General features: G+C 30.1%; 1 protein-coding gene across 11 annotated transcripts; it reads left to right on the top strand.

Moving 5' to 3' along the window:
* Window positions 1-1,652: 1,652 nt before the first annotated feature.
* LOC124433140 lies at window positions 1,653-21,930 on the top strand. 11 transcript variants are annotated; one of them, XM_046982873.1, is made up of 14 exons: window positions 1,653-1,860; window positions 3,833-3,875; window positions 14,107-14,257; window positions 14,344-14,557; window positions 14,987-15,082; window positions 15,423-15,660; window positions 15,778-16,076; window positions 16,159-17,797; window positions 17,902-18,188; window positions 18,275-18,383; window positions 18,495-18,837; window positions 18,969-19,209; window positions 19,288-20,165; window positions 20,627-21,930. In XM_046982873.1, the coding sequence occupies exons 1-14, from the start codon at window positions 1,855-1,857 to the stop codon at window positions 20,796-20,798; spliced, it is 4,716 nt and encodes a 1,571-aa protein (XP_046838829.1). In that variant the 5' UTR covers window positions 1,653-1,854; the 3' UTR covers window positions 20,799-21,930. The 11 variants fall into 11 exon arrangements, with proteins under 11 accessions (XP_046838829.1, XP_046838782.1, XP_046838800.1 ...); XM_046982826.1 differs by lacking the exons at window positions 1,653-1,860; window positions 3,833-3,875 and adding exons at window positions 5,560-5,924; window positions 6,061-8,903; XM_046982844.1 differs by lacking the exons at window positions 1,653-1,860; window positions 3,833-3,875 and adding exons at window positions 5,560-6,400; window positions 8,337-8,903.
* The last annotated feature ends 290 nt before the right edge of the window (window positions 21,931-22,220 follow it).

Genomic DNA, 22,220 nt, shown 5'->3' with positions numbered 1-22,220 from the left:
AAAAAGTACTAGTACAAATAAAAATTGAACTTTAGATTTGTTAATTCACATGAACTTATTTTATAAAAACAATCTAATAAATCAAGTGCTTTTACTTTTACCCAAAATATAACAAAAAATTGAAAACATGTATACAGAAGAATATGTAAATGATTGTCCGTGTAAAATAGAAACCTATTTTTTAAATTATATTATTCCATTTTTAAGATATTTTTCAGAAATTATATGTATACATTTTAGTTTATTATTATCGCATATTAACAGTTGTTATTTAATGTTAATTATTTTAGCTATTTTACTTATAAACTAATCAATTTTCATGGAAAAAGTTAAATTTAATTTCCCGTCCCGAAAATTAATTTTTTTAACCAATCAACGTCAATAATGCTATATACGTCTCATAATTAAATAAATTGCCTTTGAAATTTAAAGAAAAGTAAAATTATATTGTTCTTCTCTTTCTAATAAACATTAAATGTTAATAATAATTGTGTAAATCGAATAAATTAATTATATTACTCTCATAATTTAAAAATATAGTTAATTAATATAGTTAATTAATACGTATGTGATAAATATTTCTTGAAAAAAAAATGTATATTAAAAAATGTCTCTCGACAAATTTAGACAGTTCAAAATATCTTTATATAGTTTCTTCTACTATAACTGCCTGACATCTACCTGCGATTTAAAGAAGATTCAAAGTATACGAAGAAGTAAAGACTTCCTGTCTGAAACTTCAAACCTGAGAAAATCAATATAAAGCCGCCTTAGAGTCGCGATACTATTTTGCACCATTTTTACGAAAAGATAGAAAGATACAAATATAAAAAATATAAATGACAATAACTTTAAAATCTTTATATATATACATATATATAATATATATATATAAAATATATATATTATATATTATATATTATATATTATATATATAAAATATATATATTATATATTATATATTATATATATTAAAATGTGAAAGTAATCTCTATTTCTCTATATTGTATATTGAAGTTATTGAAAAAACAAAACTATATTTTGTGAAGTAAACATTGGAAAATCTAATTCAAATATTAGACAAATTTTATATATATATATATATATATATATATATATATATATATTATACAATATATATATTTTATATATATATATATATATATATATTGTATTATATATATAATACAATTGACATTTATTTAAATAAATTAAGAAAAGAAAGTATAATCTAATATAAAAAGTAAAATCTAATCAAAATTATAAATATTCTGCGTCTGATTTCAAATAAAAGGCCGACATATATTGAATATTTGTTTTCATTGTGTTCAATACAAAAAATTTAAGTTTTGAAAATTTAAGATAAGTAATTTTTGTTTTTGTAGATGTATTCATATTGTGATTTAATTACAAGGAAAATATTGGAACATTAGTATGTTTAAGAAACGATTTTAAAAATGGAAAATTTCGGTGAAAGAAATCTTGTAATAGTTTTTTGAATTTAATTTTTACTAAGACTTAAGACAAATGTAATTTTGAGGACGATCGTAAGGGAGCGTGATCAAACCCTCTTTTGTGAGCCCGAAACATCAGCCCGAAATCGAAGCATGCGCATTCGATATTAAACAGGGGGTAGTTGCAGTCAGGGAGGGGCTCTCCGCTCCAGAGTTACTCAGATAGAATACACGTTCTTGGAAGCATTTCCCTGTGACAATTTTTGCGAGTGTCATGTGTATAAGTCAATAATATCGTTTGATCATAAGTCAGTGAAAACGTTTGTGAAATGTTATTGAGATGTCGTCAAATTTGTGTAAGTGAGTGTTTCGTGAATCGACTGTCAGCTGTATCTATAACATGAACGTAAGTACCAAGATTTTTCTCTCTCTCTCTCTCTCACTCTCTCTCTCTCTTGTTTTACCTTCTCTGATATCGACTGGTTCTACTTACTGGCACATCGCGTGGGCGTTTCTATGTTCTTGCATATTAGACATATGAAGATAATGAGGAATAGTCTTTTTTTTTAGCAGAATATTAATATAATATACTTCATTCTTATTGACTTACAACGTGAACAAACAATCATAGTAATATTATACTATCATTATAATAAAGATTCATCCTTGTCTCGTTCAATTTTCAATTCATTTTTTTACTACTTGGTATAATTTTTTTGAAAAAATCTTTTGTAAAATTCATTTGTATTAGTTCTATGCACGTAATACGTCATTGACCCTTGAAGACTGAAAATCGATGAGAAGGTTACCTTTAATCTCATCACCGACGTGCGCGCCTTTTAATGTATTTTCAGCCAGTATCTTTGAGAATAATCTCCTACCATAAAACGAAGGGTTGTTCCCTTTTTTTTACATAAACCCATCGAAAAGTTAATGATCGTATGCAAGAATAGCAAGAAACATTAGAAGTTGTTAGATTCATAGCGCGCAATATACGTTTATCGATTAAAATGTCAGATACTCTTACAAATCCATAGAATTTTCTTTTGCATTTATTAATAATGGCTTTATATATAATAATTTATTCATTTTCACAAAAGACTTCTATTTTAGGAGAATATTTTTAAATAAGAAATTTGTTATTTAAAGAATTGATCGAACATGTGCATATCCAAAGATGATCGGATAACTTTTATCTTATTACAATTTTATTTTACGATTGAATAAGACAATAACGAAATACAAATTTGCATCTTAGCTTGAATTTGATAGAATTTTAGAATATTTAATGACACGTAAGAACAGAGATGTGCATGTTTTATCATTCACCAGTATATAGTTACACTTATTAGAATCTCGTGGCCTCATTTTCTTAGTATTCTTAAAGTTATGCAATTTTGTTACTTCTGTTGGTCGTAGAGGTGACTTAAGTATCATTCTGTTTTATTCTTTGTCTGTTTTATCCTTGTTAAAGCCAATTATAATGCAACGCCTAGAGAGATAGCAGAAATACACCAAGTAAATATATTGACACGGATTTTTAAACGATTTATTATTTCAGAACTAGCTGTGCGAGTAACATCGTAAAATACTTGCAGCTATGAAATTCATAAAGATTTGCGACTATATACTCCATAAATTTCTTATGCGAATATTGGGCGCCGTTCAATCTTTAGTTTGCAATCTTTAGAAATAAGAATAATGTAGAAGTTTGCTGTTAATATATTCCAAAATACTCGAAAAATGTAGTAAATAAATATTAGGTGGACCGGAAAGTAATGTCGCTTTCTTAAATTAAATTCAAACGAATAAATTTTTAACAAGTTTTTATTTTTAATCACAATCAAATATCGACATGCGCGACATTACTTTTCGGTCCCCCTAATAGTTACTTCTACTCGTAATATTCCAACAAATACAAGAAATATATAATATAGATCTATATAAAAGATATTTGTTTCTCATTTTTTTTAATAGATAAGATTCTTAATATTCTTTTTTTAATACTCTTTCTGATCTTCATCATTATTAAACATTTTACTTAGCTTATTCGAGATTCTAATAAAAACATGAACCCTTCTTTAACTCTAGTCTCCTAACAAAATGGATCGTGACTCTTGAGTCACGGAGAGGAAATGCACTATGATTCGTCCAAAAATACTAACCCCTTCTGTTCGAGTATATAAACGGCTGAAAATAAAGCAACGATTCGCGAATCGGAAACTATGAAAGACATCAACAAATCAGAATTATTGGCGCCACATAAAACGATTTTAATAGAAAAAAATATAAAAAAATTTTCACACGACGATTAATCGATATATGTACATATCTAAATATTTTCATTAATTAATTCGATTTTATTTTATCTTTTATAGGCCCTGGCAACGGATATTGTCCGTAGCAACGGAGAACGTATCGGTAAGTAAAAATCGTTTGTACATATTATTCCAGATCGATCATTAAAAGACAAAATGATTCGATCGGAAAGACGAGATAGAAAGACCCTTATCGAAAAACGAATTATCATTTATGCCTCAGCTATAAAAAAAAAGTAATAAACACGAAGATTTTATTATTCCAATTCGAGACAATGATTCTCCCTTATATATATAGGTGGAAACGTATTGGAAATCGATACTTACAAATATATCTTTACTTATCAACGGTATCCTTCTTCTAAAAAGGGTCATAACAACGGCCAGTATGATTACTTTTATAATTGGAAACATTATTTTTTTGTTTTTCAAGCTTTGTACATCAAATTGATAAATGACACAATCGTTGATATTAGAACTATTTTCTTATTGTTTTTTATATATCAAAACATGTGTTCACAAACCATTAACTTTTCTCAATAAATATTCATCTCGAATAAATTCAAAGATTTATCAACTACAGACATACGTATTTATTCGTTACATATAATAAAATTGACTTTTTTTATGTCAGTTTGTAAAGTTAAACAGTTTGCAAAGTTTTTCAATTTTGAGAAAATATTGGCAGAAATGAAACTTCATAAATGTAGAAAAATTTGTTATCGTTTCTAGTTAACGAACTAGTTTTGTCCTCGGCTACTGTAGCAAGGAACTTGTATGGTGAAAATCAATAAGTGTTAAGGTCGTTGTACACTTATATAACAAATCGCGAATCCACACTCGCATTTACATACCCAAGGCGATTGTAGCCCATGCAATATCATTCTACATAATTAACGACGTTAACATAAAGTCAGATATTAATTGATATGGGACTCAAAAAGTCAATGCCTTATAAAAATATCTTTCAGCTTGTTCGATAAAAAAAACTTAGTAGACATCATCTCGATGATTTATCATGTATATATGTAGATATGTATGTATATACACAGTATATAGTGATTGGAAACAAATGAAATACATAAATATCTCCTACAAATCCCTCAGGAAATACATCGAACAAGGTACACAGGAGAACTTCGTAGAGCAACAGAAATGAAATAGAAAAGAAAAATAAAAACAATATATATCGAAAGATCGATCGTTACGACGTGAGCGGAAAGTCGAGCAAAAAGAAATTAAAAGAAAAGAAACGTATCTCGAGTGACGTTGACTTTCGATCCCCATAAGAGCTACGTCATCGTTTCCCGCATGACTAAGGACATATTAAAAAACGATAGAAAGCTTGCATTATGATTTTCTTTTAGCGTGTTCAACCCTTTTTCAAGGAATACTTTTTTCTTAGATCCCACTATGTCCTTTCAAGGCACCCTTTTATTGTTGAGTCTTACTTCCTATCCTCGACAATATTATACTGTAGTATAACGCTTCTCTGTAGCATCGTATAGATTGATAAAACAGGTGGTGTGGTGGATTCAAAAATTAGAGATCCTTGAAAGTACTCCTACATTTCGGTGTACAGATTAGCTTTCTCTCTCTCTCTCTCTCTCTCTCTCTCTCTCTCTCTCTCTCTCTCTCTCTCTCTCTCTCTTTCTCTCTCTTTCTCTCTCTCTCTCTTTCTCTCTCTCTCTTTCTCTCTCTCTCTCTCTCTCTCTCTCTCTACCTATCTATCTATCTATCTCTATCTATCTCTCTCTTACTCTTGTTCTGTGCTCTCTATTCCGACCGGAGGAACCAGACACACCGAGTATTTATTAATAGAGATTAAACTCCGCGTCGTGTCGTGCCGTGTGCAAGAGCTCTCCCGCGCAGGACGCACGCCGCTAGGGCAGTCTGACTCAGACCGTGGTCCAGAAAACGATTTCCACCGAAATAAACACGAAACTCGTGCCTAGAGAAAGAAGGAAAGATAGAAAGAAAGAAAGGAAGGAAGGAAGAAAGGAAGAAAGAGAAATAGAGAGGAAAGGGTAGTAGAATACTCTTCTCCGTTAAGTAACAACAGATAAGAAACCCTTTGGGAGAAGCGTATATAGCCTCAAAGCGGATTATGATAAACTTTGAATGCTTTTGACATTTTTGAATCAGTGTTAAAGTATTCGCCTTTCTATCTTTCTCTCTTTTTTAATGTGATTATGCGGATAAAAGAATTGTTAAAAAAAGTTTTTGACATTTTTATTTCTTTATGTGCAATTTCATATCTATCTCCTATGTGTGTGTTTTCCATATAGATACGTATGTAAACGTATAAAATATATACTGTGAGTTAAGTTTCTATGTGTGCGCGTTTTTAGTGCACGTTTAGTGCGTAGACCAAAGACGACTTATTGCACTGTGACGGATACGCCGGTTGCACCCACGTACCAAACGGATACGAGAATTTTGTCTAATGGACGTCATTTAAGTCAAACGTTCGGTATTTCCTCGCCTGGAGATCGTTGAGCATCGTAGTGCTTTTAACGCATGAATCGACTTAACTCTGATAAACGTCTCCTGGAAACAGTTTCTGATACTTGAGTTAAGGGACTACTGGAATTTTGAAGTTCGCCAGATGTTTCTCCTTCCAGTTCCGTCAGTGTTTTCATTATAGTTAACCGAGGGCGTTGAAATTTCGGTCCATCGTCTCTGAGGAAACGATCTCACGACGATAACTGAACATTTCAATGCTCTCTCTTATGTTTTCTAGAATAATTGAAATCGAAGCGCGATATATGACTCATTTATGATATGAAAAATTCATCGAAACGTTTCTTTCATACCTTTTCGACTGTACGTGTAAAATGTTCATTAAAAAAAAAAAAAAAAAAAGAAACAAAGAAAAGAAAACTATTGAAGTCGATATAGAGAATGACAAATGAATTTTGAATTAATTATTGAACTTTTTAACATACAACATTATAACTATTGGATCTGAGTTAAAAATAGCTTATTTCAAAACTGAGAAAATGAATTTTTTCCCGTTGTAATAATTATTAACAGGAGTATTTCATTAGATAAAAATATTTTCAGTCGTATAATAGATCAAATACTTTCAATTTGTACATAGAAATATCCTAATTCTAAGGTATAAAGCACGTTTTTCCTTGTGTCCTTTATATTTCATGTACCATAAAATATAATTAAATTAACAGATAATAATCAGGATTTCAATGAGAAAGAATTAAAATTAACTAAGTACTTAAACTCAATTAAACTTCTATTATACGGATTGTCGATTAGACGGATGATTCAGTATCTTCGATTCTCGAATGATCAGTTTGGCAAAAAGTAACGTCCAAATTTAGTACGATCTACGCTCCGACGAACCCTCTTTATTATACTCGAACGTTCGATTAACTCGAAACAATTGCTTCGCCACTTGTAATTTAAGCGCTTGACAGTTGCGTATTGGCTAACGCAACTATTATTACTATCTTTCTTGGCAGTAAGTACGGCGCCCAAAATGGATACTATACGAGAATATCGCGTTTGTATTTTTTTGACGTAGACTAGTCCTTATAATTTTTCATTTTATATATTTTAATTGACTAACTTCGTAATTATTAATATTATTCACAGAAGATGTTTATGTCATTGCATTAATTTTCAATTCGGTCAAATTTGAAATGATACAATACTGTCATGATTATTTTTGTACCATTACGCGTTAAAAATTTTTATCGAAACTGTTATCGAAGCTTATTTGTATCGATAAAGAAACATTTAGATTTTGATTTCTCAGTAATTCAGTGATAAATCCAATATTCTTAATTTAAAATCACAAGTTTTTTGTAATTATTACAATAGATTGCTTTTGTTAATCGTTTTCTTATGTAGAAGTTTTAATTGTACAACAAAAGTAGATAGTTCTGTGACGTGCTATAAATTATTTCATTATGACAACGAAGGTCACGTTTCAAGTTGCATACGTTTAACGACTATCTAACAAAGAACAACGTACATTATTAAAAACATTATCGTAAAAGCTATTCAAAGGAAATGTTCTCATCAAAATTAAATAATGACGAAGAACCATGTCACAGTGAGTCATCTTACCTGATAGTTATTTACATTTTTCAAGTGCTTATTTGTTATTTATTCGAATGTTCAGATTATCTTCAAGATAAAAAAAGTTATTATTAACAAAAGTTCAAACGTAATAGATCATATTCACAAAACGGAAGTGTTTCGATAAATACGTATAAAGAATATAAGTTAGAAGAGATATGTCAACAAAAATTAATATATTTACTCCCCTCAACCCAATTATACAGATAGAAAAGGTAACAGAACCCGATTTCAAAATTTTCCCGATATTCTTCGACGGAAAGTCGTCTCGTAAAGGCAAAACAGGGTCTAACCCACGCGATAAGTAAACCCACAGGCATTCACGCATCAGCAATAAGTATCATCGGACGAATGCGAGATTTTAGTATCGTTTTGGTGTGCAAGAAATAAAACAACTTACCGAGAGGAAAACTATAAACGAATTAACATTGAACCTTTTTCATTCCATTCCATTACATAGGGAAAATTGTATAAAGTAAGTATAAAGTAAGAGTGAAGTGTAATGTTACAATGTTACTTCGGTCTTTGAGCGAACTTCCGTGTATGAAGTGGAACATGATGTAAAAAATAAAAGAAAAAAGGAGAACGAGAAAAAGAGAGATAGTAAAAAGAAAAGTGCAAAACAGTATTTGAAAAACTGCGTTTTAGCACGGACTTTGATGTCGCGTAGCGACAGAACATAAAGGAAACGTGACGAGTGTAACCCGATGTGATGCACGCTAGTGAGAAAAGTATCGCTATGCTGTAAAAGTGCTAGAACGACGAAACCGCAAAGATTGACAAATGATGATAGTGCTTCTGTTGTGCGTCATCATGAAGATAGCAGAATTCTCTGCTGGTCGCGTGAGTCCGTCACTTCAACCATCGCGACGTCGACAACGGCCACGAAAAAGGCCACCGCCATCACCACCATTGCGACAACAACATGAACAACAGCAATCACCCTCCTTGTCCTGTCGTAAACGACAGGATTGGAATTATTATCGAGTTCCATGCGATAAATGCATGTATTTTCTTCAGAAACAGTGTAAGAACATATAGATGTATTTTTAATTGTATTTTTGATTGTATATTTAAAAATCTTTTTTTTTTCTTTTTTTTTTTTTTAATGTTACCATACAGAATCCGCTTTCTTGCTCGTGCCAAAAGAGAAACACTTCTCTTCATAATGCTTGATTTAATCAAGTGAATCATACTTCTTGTCTTTTTGCATTGCTTTTTGGATTCTTTTCAAGTTTAGACAACGTTTCTAATTCTATATTTACTTTACATCAACATATCTTTTCAATGAAATGTCTAAACGATCACACGATTTCTAACAAGGTATATCTGAAATAAAAGTTTGTATTTGTATCCTCGAAAATGTCGAATGCGAGGGATCAAACGTTTCAATGCGAACGCATTTCTAATGATTTAAGTAACGATCTGCAACGCCCTCGACTACGCAGAGACAGCATATGGTGAAATTCTAGCCGATCTTTTTTCAACAGTTCAAATACCTCTACAGATGTGTTTCTCTCTCTTTCGCCCTTTTCTTTTCTCTTTCTCTCTCTCTCTCTCTCTTTCTCTTTTTCTCTCTCTCGCTCACTTTCCTTTCTCTCTCTTTCTCTGTGGCCATGATAGACTTTGTGTATATAACGAGCTTCTCTTGCATACGGTTCTTTTGCTATAAATAGAGGACTACTACTATTTTACTTCTTGCACTCCGAGAGAGAATCTTTTTTCTTTAAACACCCTTTCTTTTCTCGAAGGACAGTCAAAAGAATGCTTCCTTTTCTTCTTTACACATGATATTTTCAAACCGTGGTCTTTTGTCATCTTCGTGACAAGAAAAACTCACAGATTAATTGAAGCATTAAGTATTTTGAAAAGATAACTAAATCATACGGAAATTGAGAAATAAATCAAAAAGAATTATCGTTGATAAATTTACGTTTGAGATCAATTAAATAAACATTTAATACAATTTTTGTAAAATTCATTAATATCGTAAGAATCAATGATAAATTCATTCATCATTCGTCTAATCTCGTATTTATCTAAAAAATTATACACAACATAATCATTAAGTACGATAAAAAAGCAAATTTTTGAAATTCTCGTATCATGTTTCGTGGATGCATAACTACGTAAAATTTTGCAACGATTCGCGAAATTTGGCTCTCGACTTCTTCTCCGGCATTTTACTTGGTGCTAAAATTATCTCACGCCCTCGGCACTGTCGACGCGAATAATTATATTGTAATTTTTTTCTTTTTTTCTTTCTTTTCTCGGTAGGACAAGTTCGCTACTGTATTGTAGAATAAATCGCGAAAGAATTGAATTGAACTATGTTTAATCGATTAGATTAATATTTTTAGCACGTACTCTCGCCAAAAGCGTATATCATATATTCAAAATACAATACATCATGCTGAATACAAAAAAAGGCCAAGGTTCGTTCCATATACGATCGTTCAAAAACGTATTTAATTTGTAATTAATGACAAAGTTGACCGCTAGTACGTTATCGCTGTACGGGACAATTAAATAGTGAGTGTACTTCTGTTACTGCAGAGCATAACATCTGATACTTTGTCATATTATGCAAATTATTGGTTTCTTATTTAAATTATATGACATTAATATATAACTATTATATCTCAAAATATACTACATTCACCTAGAATTCTTAATTCAAAGAGAATTTTGTCAAATGATCATAGTCACTTTTAGTACATAGAGAACATTCAACGTTGAATAACTATAGTCCTTTAGTAAGGAAAGGGTTAATAATAATATATTTACGATGAGGTTAGTTAATAAACAAGTCTATGAATAAAACGAAGTTATGAATCCAATGAGTTTTATCAATACTCGTGAATCATTGACTCGTTTTTTTATCTTATTCGTAAACTTTTTATTAACTAATTACTTCGTAGATTCACTAAATTTTTTAACCATTTTAATGCAATATAGAATCATTGATAAACTACTCCATAGACTTCCTTATTGATCATAATTTCTACTATTAAAAAATTACATACATCACATATATAGAGAAAGTAGTTTATCATACATATACACATCGTACGAAATACGTATGTATATGTATATGCATGTATACGACATGCGTGTAAGTTTACATAAACGTATAGTGAAATTGAATAAGTTAAGAAAAAGTTTTTAAAAATAACAAATTTACAAATTAATAAAAAAATTAAATAAAAGAAATAACAATAATAACAAAAATATATGAACAATACTAAACATGATCATTAGTAAGAATATCAATAAATGAACATTTGTATTTGTTTTTAATAGTATTCGATCACAAACAATCAATTCATTCCTTTTTAAGCAATAACAAGGAAAAATCGCAAAGACATAACGATAAAATAAACTAATAATAAATAACGTTTAAATATTGTTGAAAACAAATGAATCAGCATTTGTTTGTTTGACATCGAAGAGACAGCAGGACAGTAAATTTGTTTTAAAAATTCTTGCATGTATACATAACAAAATACATAACAAAAATTGATGAGGAATTTATTATTTTTCATAAATTAATAAATTACTCTGAGTGTGATCTAATATGTAAGTGAAAGAGAGAGAGAGAGAGAGAGAGAGAGAGAGAGAGAGAGAGAGAGAAAGAAATAGAGAGAGGAGTAAAAGAGAGAGAAAGGGAGACGGAAAGAAAGAAATAAAAATATAAAAGAAGAATGACGACATTAAAATTGAGAAACGAATGTATATACATACAATTTATACGTATAACGCTTCATCATTGGATCAAGAATTAAAGCTCCGATCGAGCGAAACCACTCGGGTCTTTAAAGCCGAGACATACATACATATATGCATTCGATTATATTCGACTTCCATTTGCCCACCCTTTACATTCAATCCTACAGTGCACATGCGCCGCATGAGCGATCATGCTCCATAGGCGCAGTTAAAATGAATTTCTAACAGTAGTGTAAGTGACAGGCAACTCGTCACCATATGGTCGAAGAAATGGGTGTTTTCGGTTAGCATTTATCGTGTGTAAATACTAGACGCAAAACCAATTCGCCGCGGCCACGGCGATGAAATGGATAACAATTTCTTCAGGTATCAATTTCTATTCTCAAAACTTAGATTTTATCTTCGAATTTTTCTGCAAATGACGAAAATGATTTTGTTGCACATTATTAAATCATTTGACGAACGTAAACAGAAAATTATTGTGTATACAATATGAACGTTTTTTTAGAAATAAAGTCACGCTATGCTAGTAATAACACTTTCTACTTGAATTGCGATTCAATATAAAATTCTTTAATCATTATGCATGAAATATTCGAAACATTAATTGCTTAACATAACTAACTAAAATTTTCATTTATAGAAATTATCAATTCTTTTATTTATTTATTATTTAATAATCAAAGTTGGCATCTTTATTATAGATTATTAATTATTAGATCGGAATATGTAGGAAAGCTAAAGATAGTAAACTACTCGAGAGAGTTGACGTCACAAATAAGGATTGATATTTCCGGCTTACGAATGGCGCATATTTTTGCTTCTTTAAGTTCTTACTGAGGCATGACAAATACTCCAACAAATATTGATATACAATAGATATGAAATATTAACATAGGCAATTATTTTTTCATAAAACGAGGATTTACATTTCCCACATAAACACAATATAATAAACAAGTCTTTATCAGTCTATTAAAAAAAAAAATCTTAAGCCGATAATTTTTTATAAAGTAGGAATTGCCTATATTATATATGAAATTATGTATAATTTAATAACGACAAATAATATCATATACGTTTTTCATGTGCGTAAAGAATTACTCACATACTTAGGAGATTTGAAGAAAATTCGAATTCAAATGATTTTAAAATTGGCGCGCAAAATATTTAGCTATTTACTATATAAGATGATTGGTAAAGCTGGAGGTGACGTCACGACACTGCCATACCCATTTTATCGTAACGATATACGGCTGCGGTGTTGGCGGGAAGGAGGAGAAAAATAAGAGACGTTCTTATCAGTGCCTCGTCGTTGGCATTGTCGAATCGTAGCAGGAAAGGAACGTGATCAATTCGATCGTGGCCTTAAACAGATATGTCGTTCATCTTTGTCGTTAAATGACCGAGAAATCGATCGAACGATAACCATGTAAGGAAAATCGACCTATTGTAATCCGATTGCGAACAGTGTATTACGAAAGAAAAATATTTCTTTTCTTTCTACATTTGTCAAGATTTTTTAACGACATGTCATTAAATTAACATTTTCTTCCTGGTAAGTTCCAATTTAATCTTGTTAATTCGATTTCTAGGAATACTAACTTTTTCGCGTTTCAAACGAGAAAATATACGTCTTAAAATTTTAGTATTCGATGTACCATCTTCGTTACACCAATGACAGATCGATCTGACAATCGGTACGCAACAATGTGACGACCATGAGTAACACAATTCTGTTACATATATATAAACGAAAGTATGCAAGGGATGTTTAATAATATGCAATGGAAGTTTTTCTCTCAGTGGCAATTATCAGAAATAATATGATCTTTAAGAAAGTAATACGTTTTATTGCATAAATCTGAAAATATATTTATGAACAGAATTAATTCTAATTTATACAATTGAACTCGCTCGATTTTGTTACATTATTAATTAAAATTATTTTTGTTAAGTGGCATTCGTCGTTTAATCACAATAATCATAAATCAAGATTAGGCGAAGGATTAAGTTCTCTATTTATTTCGAGTATTCTTTGGCGATGATGATTGAATGACTGAAAAGTTTCTAATGTTTTGTGTCTCCATGCACGTATTATTTGAGATAGCATGGAAAATATCGTATTACAACTATTTCGTAATCATGTTTTGTTTTGAAAACAAACTACAGAATTTTTTGCAATCTTTTTTATTGTGTTTTTCTTTTTTATTTATAATCGCACGATCTTCGTATTTATAAATAAATTTGACCTTTTACATCAAAATCAATGAAAATAATATAAATATAATATCCAAATATTCAAATTTTATGGATTATATATGAACAGGCAGATAGACAAAATATGAAATATTCTAATATTTTCTAATATTCTACTTAAACTGTTAAATATTGTATATTAATAAATATTTTAATAATAAATAGTTTTAATATTTTAATATTGATTTAATTATCTTGAAGACATAAGAAAAATAAAACTATATATTTATAAAATTTTCCAGGTGCAGGCAAAGGAGCTGCAGTCATGGAAGATCCGCAAACACCAGGATCGGATTGCAATTCCAATCCTGCAACAGATTCTATGCAGCAAGATCTTATTGGTTCAGACTTTATACAAGACAATGTGGAATATCAGTGGTGTACAGATTATGGGTAAACAGATTATATTTATAAATAAATAAAACATTACTATTAAGATTCATTCTCTAAAAAGATATTTTAATTTTGCCAACTTTTAGATACAAAGATGGAGGATTACATGTCCATCCTAGTGTTCTGTCTTCACTCTCTGCATCATATTCCCGGGAAGATGTGGGTTATTATGATGATCTGTCTCGTAATTTGGATGCTAATTTAGCAGAAATTGATATGGAAAGTTTTCGTAGTGCAGACATCCACACTCTTCTTACTGCTTTACCAGTTATGTGTACTGATCCAGTTCAACATTCAGAGGTTAATATTCTTTCAATATTTATTTTATTATTTTATTAACACATATAGAGCACATATGCACACATCGCACATACTTACTTTACTTTTTTAAGTTTTATTATGTTATTATTACATCTGATATATACTTAATTTTATCATTAATACCATGCATTTCAAAGGATTTGTAGTACATGTGTTTTTAATGATCCAACACTGTCTTGTATGATAACAGTTTTAAATAATTATTATTTGTTACCCTTAAATACCAAATTCATATTTCTCAAATATACATTTATTTATTTATTTAATATAACATATTAAACATACAGAAACTTCCAACAAAATATATATAAAAGCTACAATATAAGTATATACTTTATGTGCAATACATCGCTCGACTAGTCAGATTAGTACACATTAAATTTTAAATGTGTTCCATTATTATGGCAGTTTAACTATCAAAGGGAACGTTATGCCAGTATATCTGGCTCCGTCATGGAAAAACTTGACATCGGTTCTTCAATCAGCCCACACACCAGCAGCCAGGTATGACAATACCTGTGCAATTTCCATTAATTTTCAAACTTCATTGCAAAAATCTCTTACGAAATCATTTATAACCCATACAAAATATGTAGGACAGATTTAATATATTCTAACTTGTAATGCATTGTATTATAATAATGTTAACTGTTAGATTAATATAAGTGCAAGTAATTGTAACCAATAAAAATGATATATATTTTATGTAACAGTAGTATAATCATGATAATGAACTTATTGCATGAAAGTAATAACTTACTAACTATTATAAAACACATAATTAAGAACGATTTATATGTATATCTATATAAATGTTTTCATTATTTTTAATTTTTATTTAAAGGGAGAAGAATCTGCTTGTTCAACAACTGATACAATGTCTATATGCAAATCATCATTATTATTCTCTCCTGTGAAAGAAACACCTGTGCTACCGCCAGCAGGTAGTTACAGTGTAGATTCATTGGACTGTGAAGATATGCTGTTAACTTGTCAAGCAAATAATAAAAATAATTATACTATTGCTTTTGAAGGTAGTATTACAATGTATTCTGATAGTTCTCCAGATTTCGAAAATCAAGGTAAATCAATAATAAATGAATAAAATAAATAAATCTTATATAAAGAAGATTGGTATTAAAAACTTATGAATTATTCTCATTAAAATAATATTAAATTGTAAAATTGTTTTTACATAGAAAAACCAGAAACATACGAAGTACCAGAAACTTACTACAAAAAAAAGGGGTTACGAAGAACTATATTAGATTCGTCAATGGTGTGTTCTGATTCTAAAATATATACTACTTGGAGTAATTTAAAACATTCTTCCATGAATAAGGTTATAACTCGACATCCTTCGGGCAATAACAATACCATTCCAAATTTTTTACATGGGACAGGAAATACAACTATATCTATGAATAAAAGGAGTCAAAGCTTACCAGATCTTACACGAATTCAAGAATCACCTACTAATATTCATCTCAATTTTTCTGTAAATATTGCAAAGATAATTCTCTATGTTAATATTCAAACAAGATTAAATTATTGTTATTATATTATATATCTTTTTACAGGTTGATTCTGCTGAATCAAATAACCACCCATTACAATCACACAATTCAGGCTCTGCAATGAGTCGATCTGTAAATGACGAAAATTCCGATGGTAGTGGAAATATTTCTTCTGGGAAAAAGTTACAAAATTTAAGCCTAGTAAAATTGTTTATGAAACAAAAGAGTATGAGCGCTGAAGGAATGAGTCTTACTTTGGATCAATCTGATTCCATCAGTGATAGTGGTTGGCCTACAAGCAATAGTGCTAGTGATAGTGGAACTAATACAAATACACAAATACAGCGAAAAAATATAAATACATGTACTCGTCCACTTCCTGAAAAAGATTTTTCTATAAATTGGGTTCGTAGTGATTGTTATAATAATAAAGAAGTAAACAGTCTAAAAGATAAATTGGCTGACATTCCAAATACTTTTACAAGCAATAAGGAAAATAAAGATGACATGATTTCATCTGCCTCGGTCGAAGAATTGTCGGAAAGCATAACTAAATCAGAACTCGTACATGACAGTGATATCGAACAAATAGATTTTGAAATTTCACAGGATGACTTGGAATGCCATTCAAAACATTTACGGGTTTTTCAGGAAAATAAATCTGTAATATCTAAAACAACAGGAATTCAAGCAATGGTCGAAACAGAAGATAACGAAGTGCAAACGTCACTAATTTACAAAGTACCTGCAGAAAGAGATAGCCCTTCTATACGGGAAACGATAGTTAATAAAAGGCCTGTTTATGTTGTATATCCTAATTATACGTTACCAGATCTTTCATTTCTTAATATTAAAGATACGAAATTAGACAATGTAGCATTAAAGCCTCAATGTTATGATAAAAGTAAACCAGGATGGAAACATTCAAATAGATGCAACAGACCGTTCTCTTGTAACGATATCGATGCGCTTAAACAACGTGGATTTTCACACGTTAAGGATTGGGAGTCGCTAACATTCCTTTTACCTACTGAATATAAAAAAATATTACATGATGTGCCAGAAGTTTCGGAGCATATCAATATCAATGAACAAACTAAAAAACCATTGTTTTGTTTATCTCCCCCAATGCGACATAAAACAAGACCAATAAGTGAACTTATACCAAATAATACTTCCTCAACTAGTAGTACTGCTACGCAGCCATCTTCTGGATATCGAGGCTCATCTACGATCTTGACGGATTCCTCTACAAATCAACAGCTACTTCCTAATAATGTAGCTAATCCATTATACCTGTATCGCTATGATAGCATTAGTTCTGAAGCAAGTTTAGTGAGCAACGATAAGAAAATTCATAGAACTGTTAATCAAGCAAAGCAAACCTATCCTAATTTACCTAAACGGTCCATTTCATTACCTTATGGAGATAGAGAATCTGATTGCTGCAATGGCAAAGTGCCACCAAGACCTCCTTTACCAAGAAGTATCTTAAGAAAGAATAAAGTTCCCACAAGTAAGAGATATAGTATGTTTGAAATGGGAGGAGTGGAAGAAGTAGAAGATCAGTGTCCTGAACCAAATAAAAGAATGTCGTTACAAGAACCATATTATATGAATAATGATTTACAACTATTATGCCGCGGGAGAATTATCGATTCAGAAAAAGATGTTGACGAAACAGAAGAAAAATGTAATACAGGTAAAGAAAATTTATTTTGTGTATTTTTACTTCTGACATATTTATATTCATAGTTTAATAAAAAGTATTTAAAACTTGTTGAGAAGCTACTAATTTTATTTTAGAGAGACTGAATGAAGTTGTTAATAATACGAACGTAGATTATGAAACTTCTCAAAATAGTGAAGATGATATAAAGCAATTAGAAGAATTTTTAAAACGTAGTGGTTTATCGTCAGAAAGTAGCGAAGGAGATAATGAAGATCCCGAAGTTAAATTAAGATCGTACGTGAGAAAATTTTTAGCACTTAGAATGAATAAAGATGTAGTCAAAAACATTGATATGGCTGAATCACAAAAAAAGACTGTCAGTTTTGCTTTACACGAAAAAAAACGATATTCAGATGAAAAGGTAATATTTTCTTTATATATATTACCAAAATATATTAAATATATTTTTGTTTTTTAAATATATTCATATATTGTATTTAATTATAGCCAAATAATGCAAATGCCCCGACGAATGAGCACAATAAAGATAGATGTTTTCAGGATCTAAACAAAGAAATCAATACTGAGAACAAAGTGGATTTAGAAGAAAAACGAAGTATGTTAATATTAATTTTTGTTTGTTATTTTAATATATTTAATTTATCCATATTCATACAGTTTTACATTTATATATATAGTAATTAAACTTTTTTTTATTTTATTACAGATATGATATCATCCACAAGCAAAGCTGTTGACTTACTACTCAAATATTGGAATGCTGAACCTACTAATGGTCGGCAAAATTATAATGATAAAAATGAATGTGCACAACTTTGTTTGAGTAATCTCTGCCCAACTTTGTATGCTATAATGTCAGATGGTCTAAAATCACATTTGCAGTCTACTTTTGGTCCAATAGCAAACAGTGTATGGCAAGTTGTTGAGGCTTCTGCTCAGCAAGGGCCACTTACAAAAACATTGAACGAGTTAGTTCAAAAGATTAATGGCGAAGATATTATTACTGAGGGAATGCTTAAATTTCATGCATTTGTATTTGGTCTGTTGAAGTGAGTTTTTAGACTAACATAATGTTATTAAAAAATCTATAATTGTGCACCTTATTTATATTATTATATTTATATCTTTCTTATGCATTAAATTGAATTGAAAATGTATATTATATTTTTTCTTTTTTTAGTTTGCGAGCTTTGGATGCTTGGTTTGCATATTTATGTACAAGAGAATCGATTTTACGGAGACATTATAACAGTAATAGTTTATTTACCGGAGCATTAGCAAATACCGACGTTCGAGAAGTTGTTGATAATTTATTAGATATTTTACATCCTCTAGCATTTTGCCCATTTCAGCTTGATCTTTTATACCAATATCGACAATTACATAATAGTTTCGGTAATATGAACAATTATAATATAGATGTAAGTATAATTAAATAATTGTCAATTACCTCTCATGATGAACAATTACATGGAAATTTTTTTATATATATATTCCAGGGACTAAATTTTAGAAATGTTGATTTACTTCAAAAAGATCATCATTTTGAAAAAGCAGATAATTGTGGAACTGTATTAAGTCCAAGAAAAATACGTCCACGGTCTTGCGTTAATGTTTATAATGATTATGACGATAAGTCTATCATTGCACATAAAACTGATCTTGAAAATGTTGTAAAGAAACGTTTTAACAACACTGTCGGGACAAAAGTATTGCATGGTTTAGAAAAATTAGCTTCCGAAGATTCCGAAGATTATACTGATAGCCTTGAACATTCTCCATTGAATAGAGGGGCAACAAAACAAATGATTCCTATTAAATCATTAAGTCCAGATTCTAAAATGGACGATGAAGATACGATTACCGGAGAAACTAAATTTAGGAAACTACAAGAAAAATGGGAATTGATGATTGGGAAAGAAGAAACTGGAAAAAACCAACCGGGAACGGCATTACCCTTATCGCCTATGCGAACACCTGCGAATTTGGGAAAATCAAAAATACCACGACTTTTAACATCACCTATTAAACAACCAAATGTAGCAATAGGATCTGTAAAAACTGTTAAGTCTCCTATCTCTGGAATACCTTCTTTGAAAAAGCCGGTTACATTATCAACTACCAAAACAGTATTAATGAAACCAATAGAAACAAGGGGGAAAAGTATACAAGAAACACGACGTACGAGTCGTGTAGATCAAGACATAGTCGGAACGTCGCGGGCTCATTTGTCACGACCTAGCTCTTTACCTTATAAATCCTATGGAGTTATGTCGAAAGAGAAGAATCTCCTATCTCCTCAAAGACGAGCTGCTTCCACATCTCTACCAAGGCCAAATACAATTACACGTAATCCTCCAAGGAAACAACCGCTAAAGTAGGTAGAATTATTCTACATATATATACATATTTTGATTTAATTTTTATTTTTGAATGTTTTTTTCCATACACTATTTTTAATTTAGAGAGTACTGATTTAATATTGAATCACAAAGTTTATATGTACATAAAACACAAAGTTATATAAACAAAAAGTAGTTTAGTTTATGATACATATTCCTTTCTTTCTATTTAAATTTGATGCACGTAATGGCAAAAGTATAGCATGTTATTATATTAAAATGTAATATTTTTTGCTAAAGGCAGACAAAGTTTATTGATATAATATATTTATGAAAATTTTATCTTAATATTCAATTATCAGCTTATAATATGTTTTGTTTGCAATTTCTTTTTATCATTTATTTATCGCTTCTTTTTTTTTCAGTTTTATCTTACTTTTGTATATTTTTCTTTCTCTAGATTAGTAAAATAACGCTACGTCCATCTCGATTCCAGAGAGGTTCGCACAGTTACAAATAGGGTACCATCGAATAATGGGCATCTGTCATTTGCAGAAGGTGAAAGATTGAAAGTTATATTAGAAATTGATAATAAATGGTTATTGTGTGCAAGAGGTGATAGAAAAGGTTTGGTTCCGAGAATGTGTGTGCATACTATTCAGACTTAGCCCTTCTATTGATATTAATGAGATTCTTGAGTAAATTGATTAAGAAGAAGTGAAAGTGATGTGCTTTGAATGAATGCAAAAAAAGATTAATTAAATGGTGTCGTATGTACAGTGTATTAAAGAAAAGGCATAGTATATGATTTTGAAATTATAATTTAGTGATATTGCTTGCGAAGTCACTGTTTAAAGCTTCGTTTGCATAGACTCGTGATAGTATTACCACTCATAATGCCATTGACAAACCAGCCCGACTGCTTTTTATTTCTGGTCCGGCCAGCGCAGCGACTTCTGGACGCCTGTGAAAAAGCTTCGCATTTTCACAATATTGACGACCGGCAACTTTTTACGTTCGTCTCCCCATTTTCGATCTGAACCCCGTTGGGGCTCGCACACCCCCAAATCTCCGTTAGTTTTATCATCATGCTAATTATTATGCATTACCATTACATATTATTAATTTTGCATAATAGCTACACTTGTTTTACTTTCGCTTTTATGCATTAGGCACGACCGCTACTATATACAATATTTTAATGTTAAAATACAATTAAATTAATGATTGAAAATTATTTTAAGAATTTAACAATTTATTTGAAATTTTAAGCAGAATTTTACATTATAATAGATAAAATATAGAATTCTAATTCTATAAAAAATTTTTCTTTGTGATGACTATAAAGACACCCTGATAGTGATAGTGGTCGTGACTAAAAAATTAGAGGTTCTGCTAGTCATAAGCTTTTAAAACCTCATTATATTTAAATGAACATATACCTATTTATAACTAAAATGTACATATATACAGTAATATGATGATAAAGACACAACGGTCATATATAATATAATAACTTATAATATTATGAATGTAACTGTGATCATAGCAAATAGGTGCATAAGTTGATTGATGCGAATGTGCGAAAAAATTTCGTTTGATTTTTTATGTAATTTTAATATTTCAATCACGTCCAATTTTCATAAAACATCATTATATCGGTTTTATTTAGCATATAAATTATTACCATGTCGTGCGCTTATGAATCGCAATAATCACATTTTTTTACTTGCTTCATGTATTTCTTAGTATGTGACAGCATACAGTGTATTCAAATAAAATCTATTATAATGACATATATATCACTGTACATTTCTTTGCGCAGTGATACGTTCCCTATAGCATATTTTAAAGGTATGATAAGTATTAATATAAATAGAAAGCAATGATAATAATGATAAAAAAAAATAAAAACAATTATATAAGTCCTCCCACTATTGAAGGAATTATAAATTTGCAGAAATGGTGTAATATTCTTGAATATTGTTATGTTTTATATTTTTTGTCATCATATAAAATTGATACGCTCTAATAGAATTTGTTAAAAGTTTTTTTCATGAATAAAACAATACTATGAATACTGTATCTTT

This window comes from Vespa crabro, chromosome 1 (genome assembly GCF_910589235.1).
Source record: "Vespa crabro chromosome 1, iyVesCrab1.2, whole genome shotgun sequence".
NCBI classification, from domain to species: domain Eukaryota; kingdom Metazoa; phylum Arthropoda; class Insecta; order Hymenoptera; family Vespidae; genus Vespa; species Vespa crabro.
The sequence above is the reverse complement of the archived record's forward strand: the minus strand, read 5'-3'. Positions and strand labels throughout refer to the sequence as shown.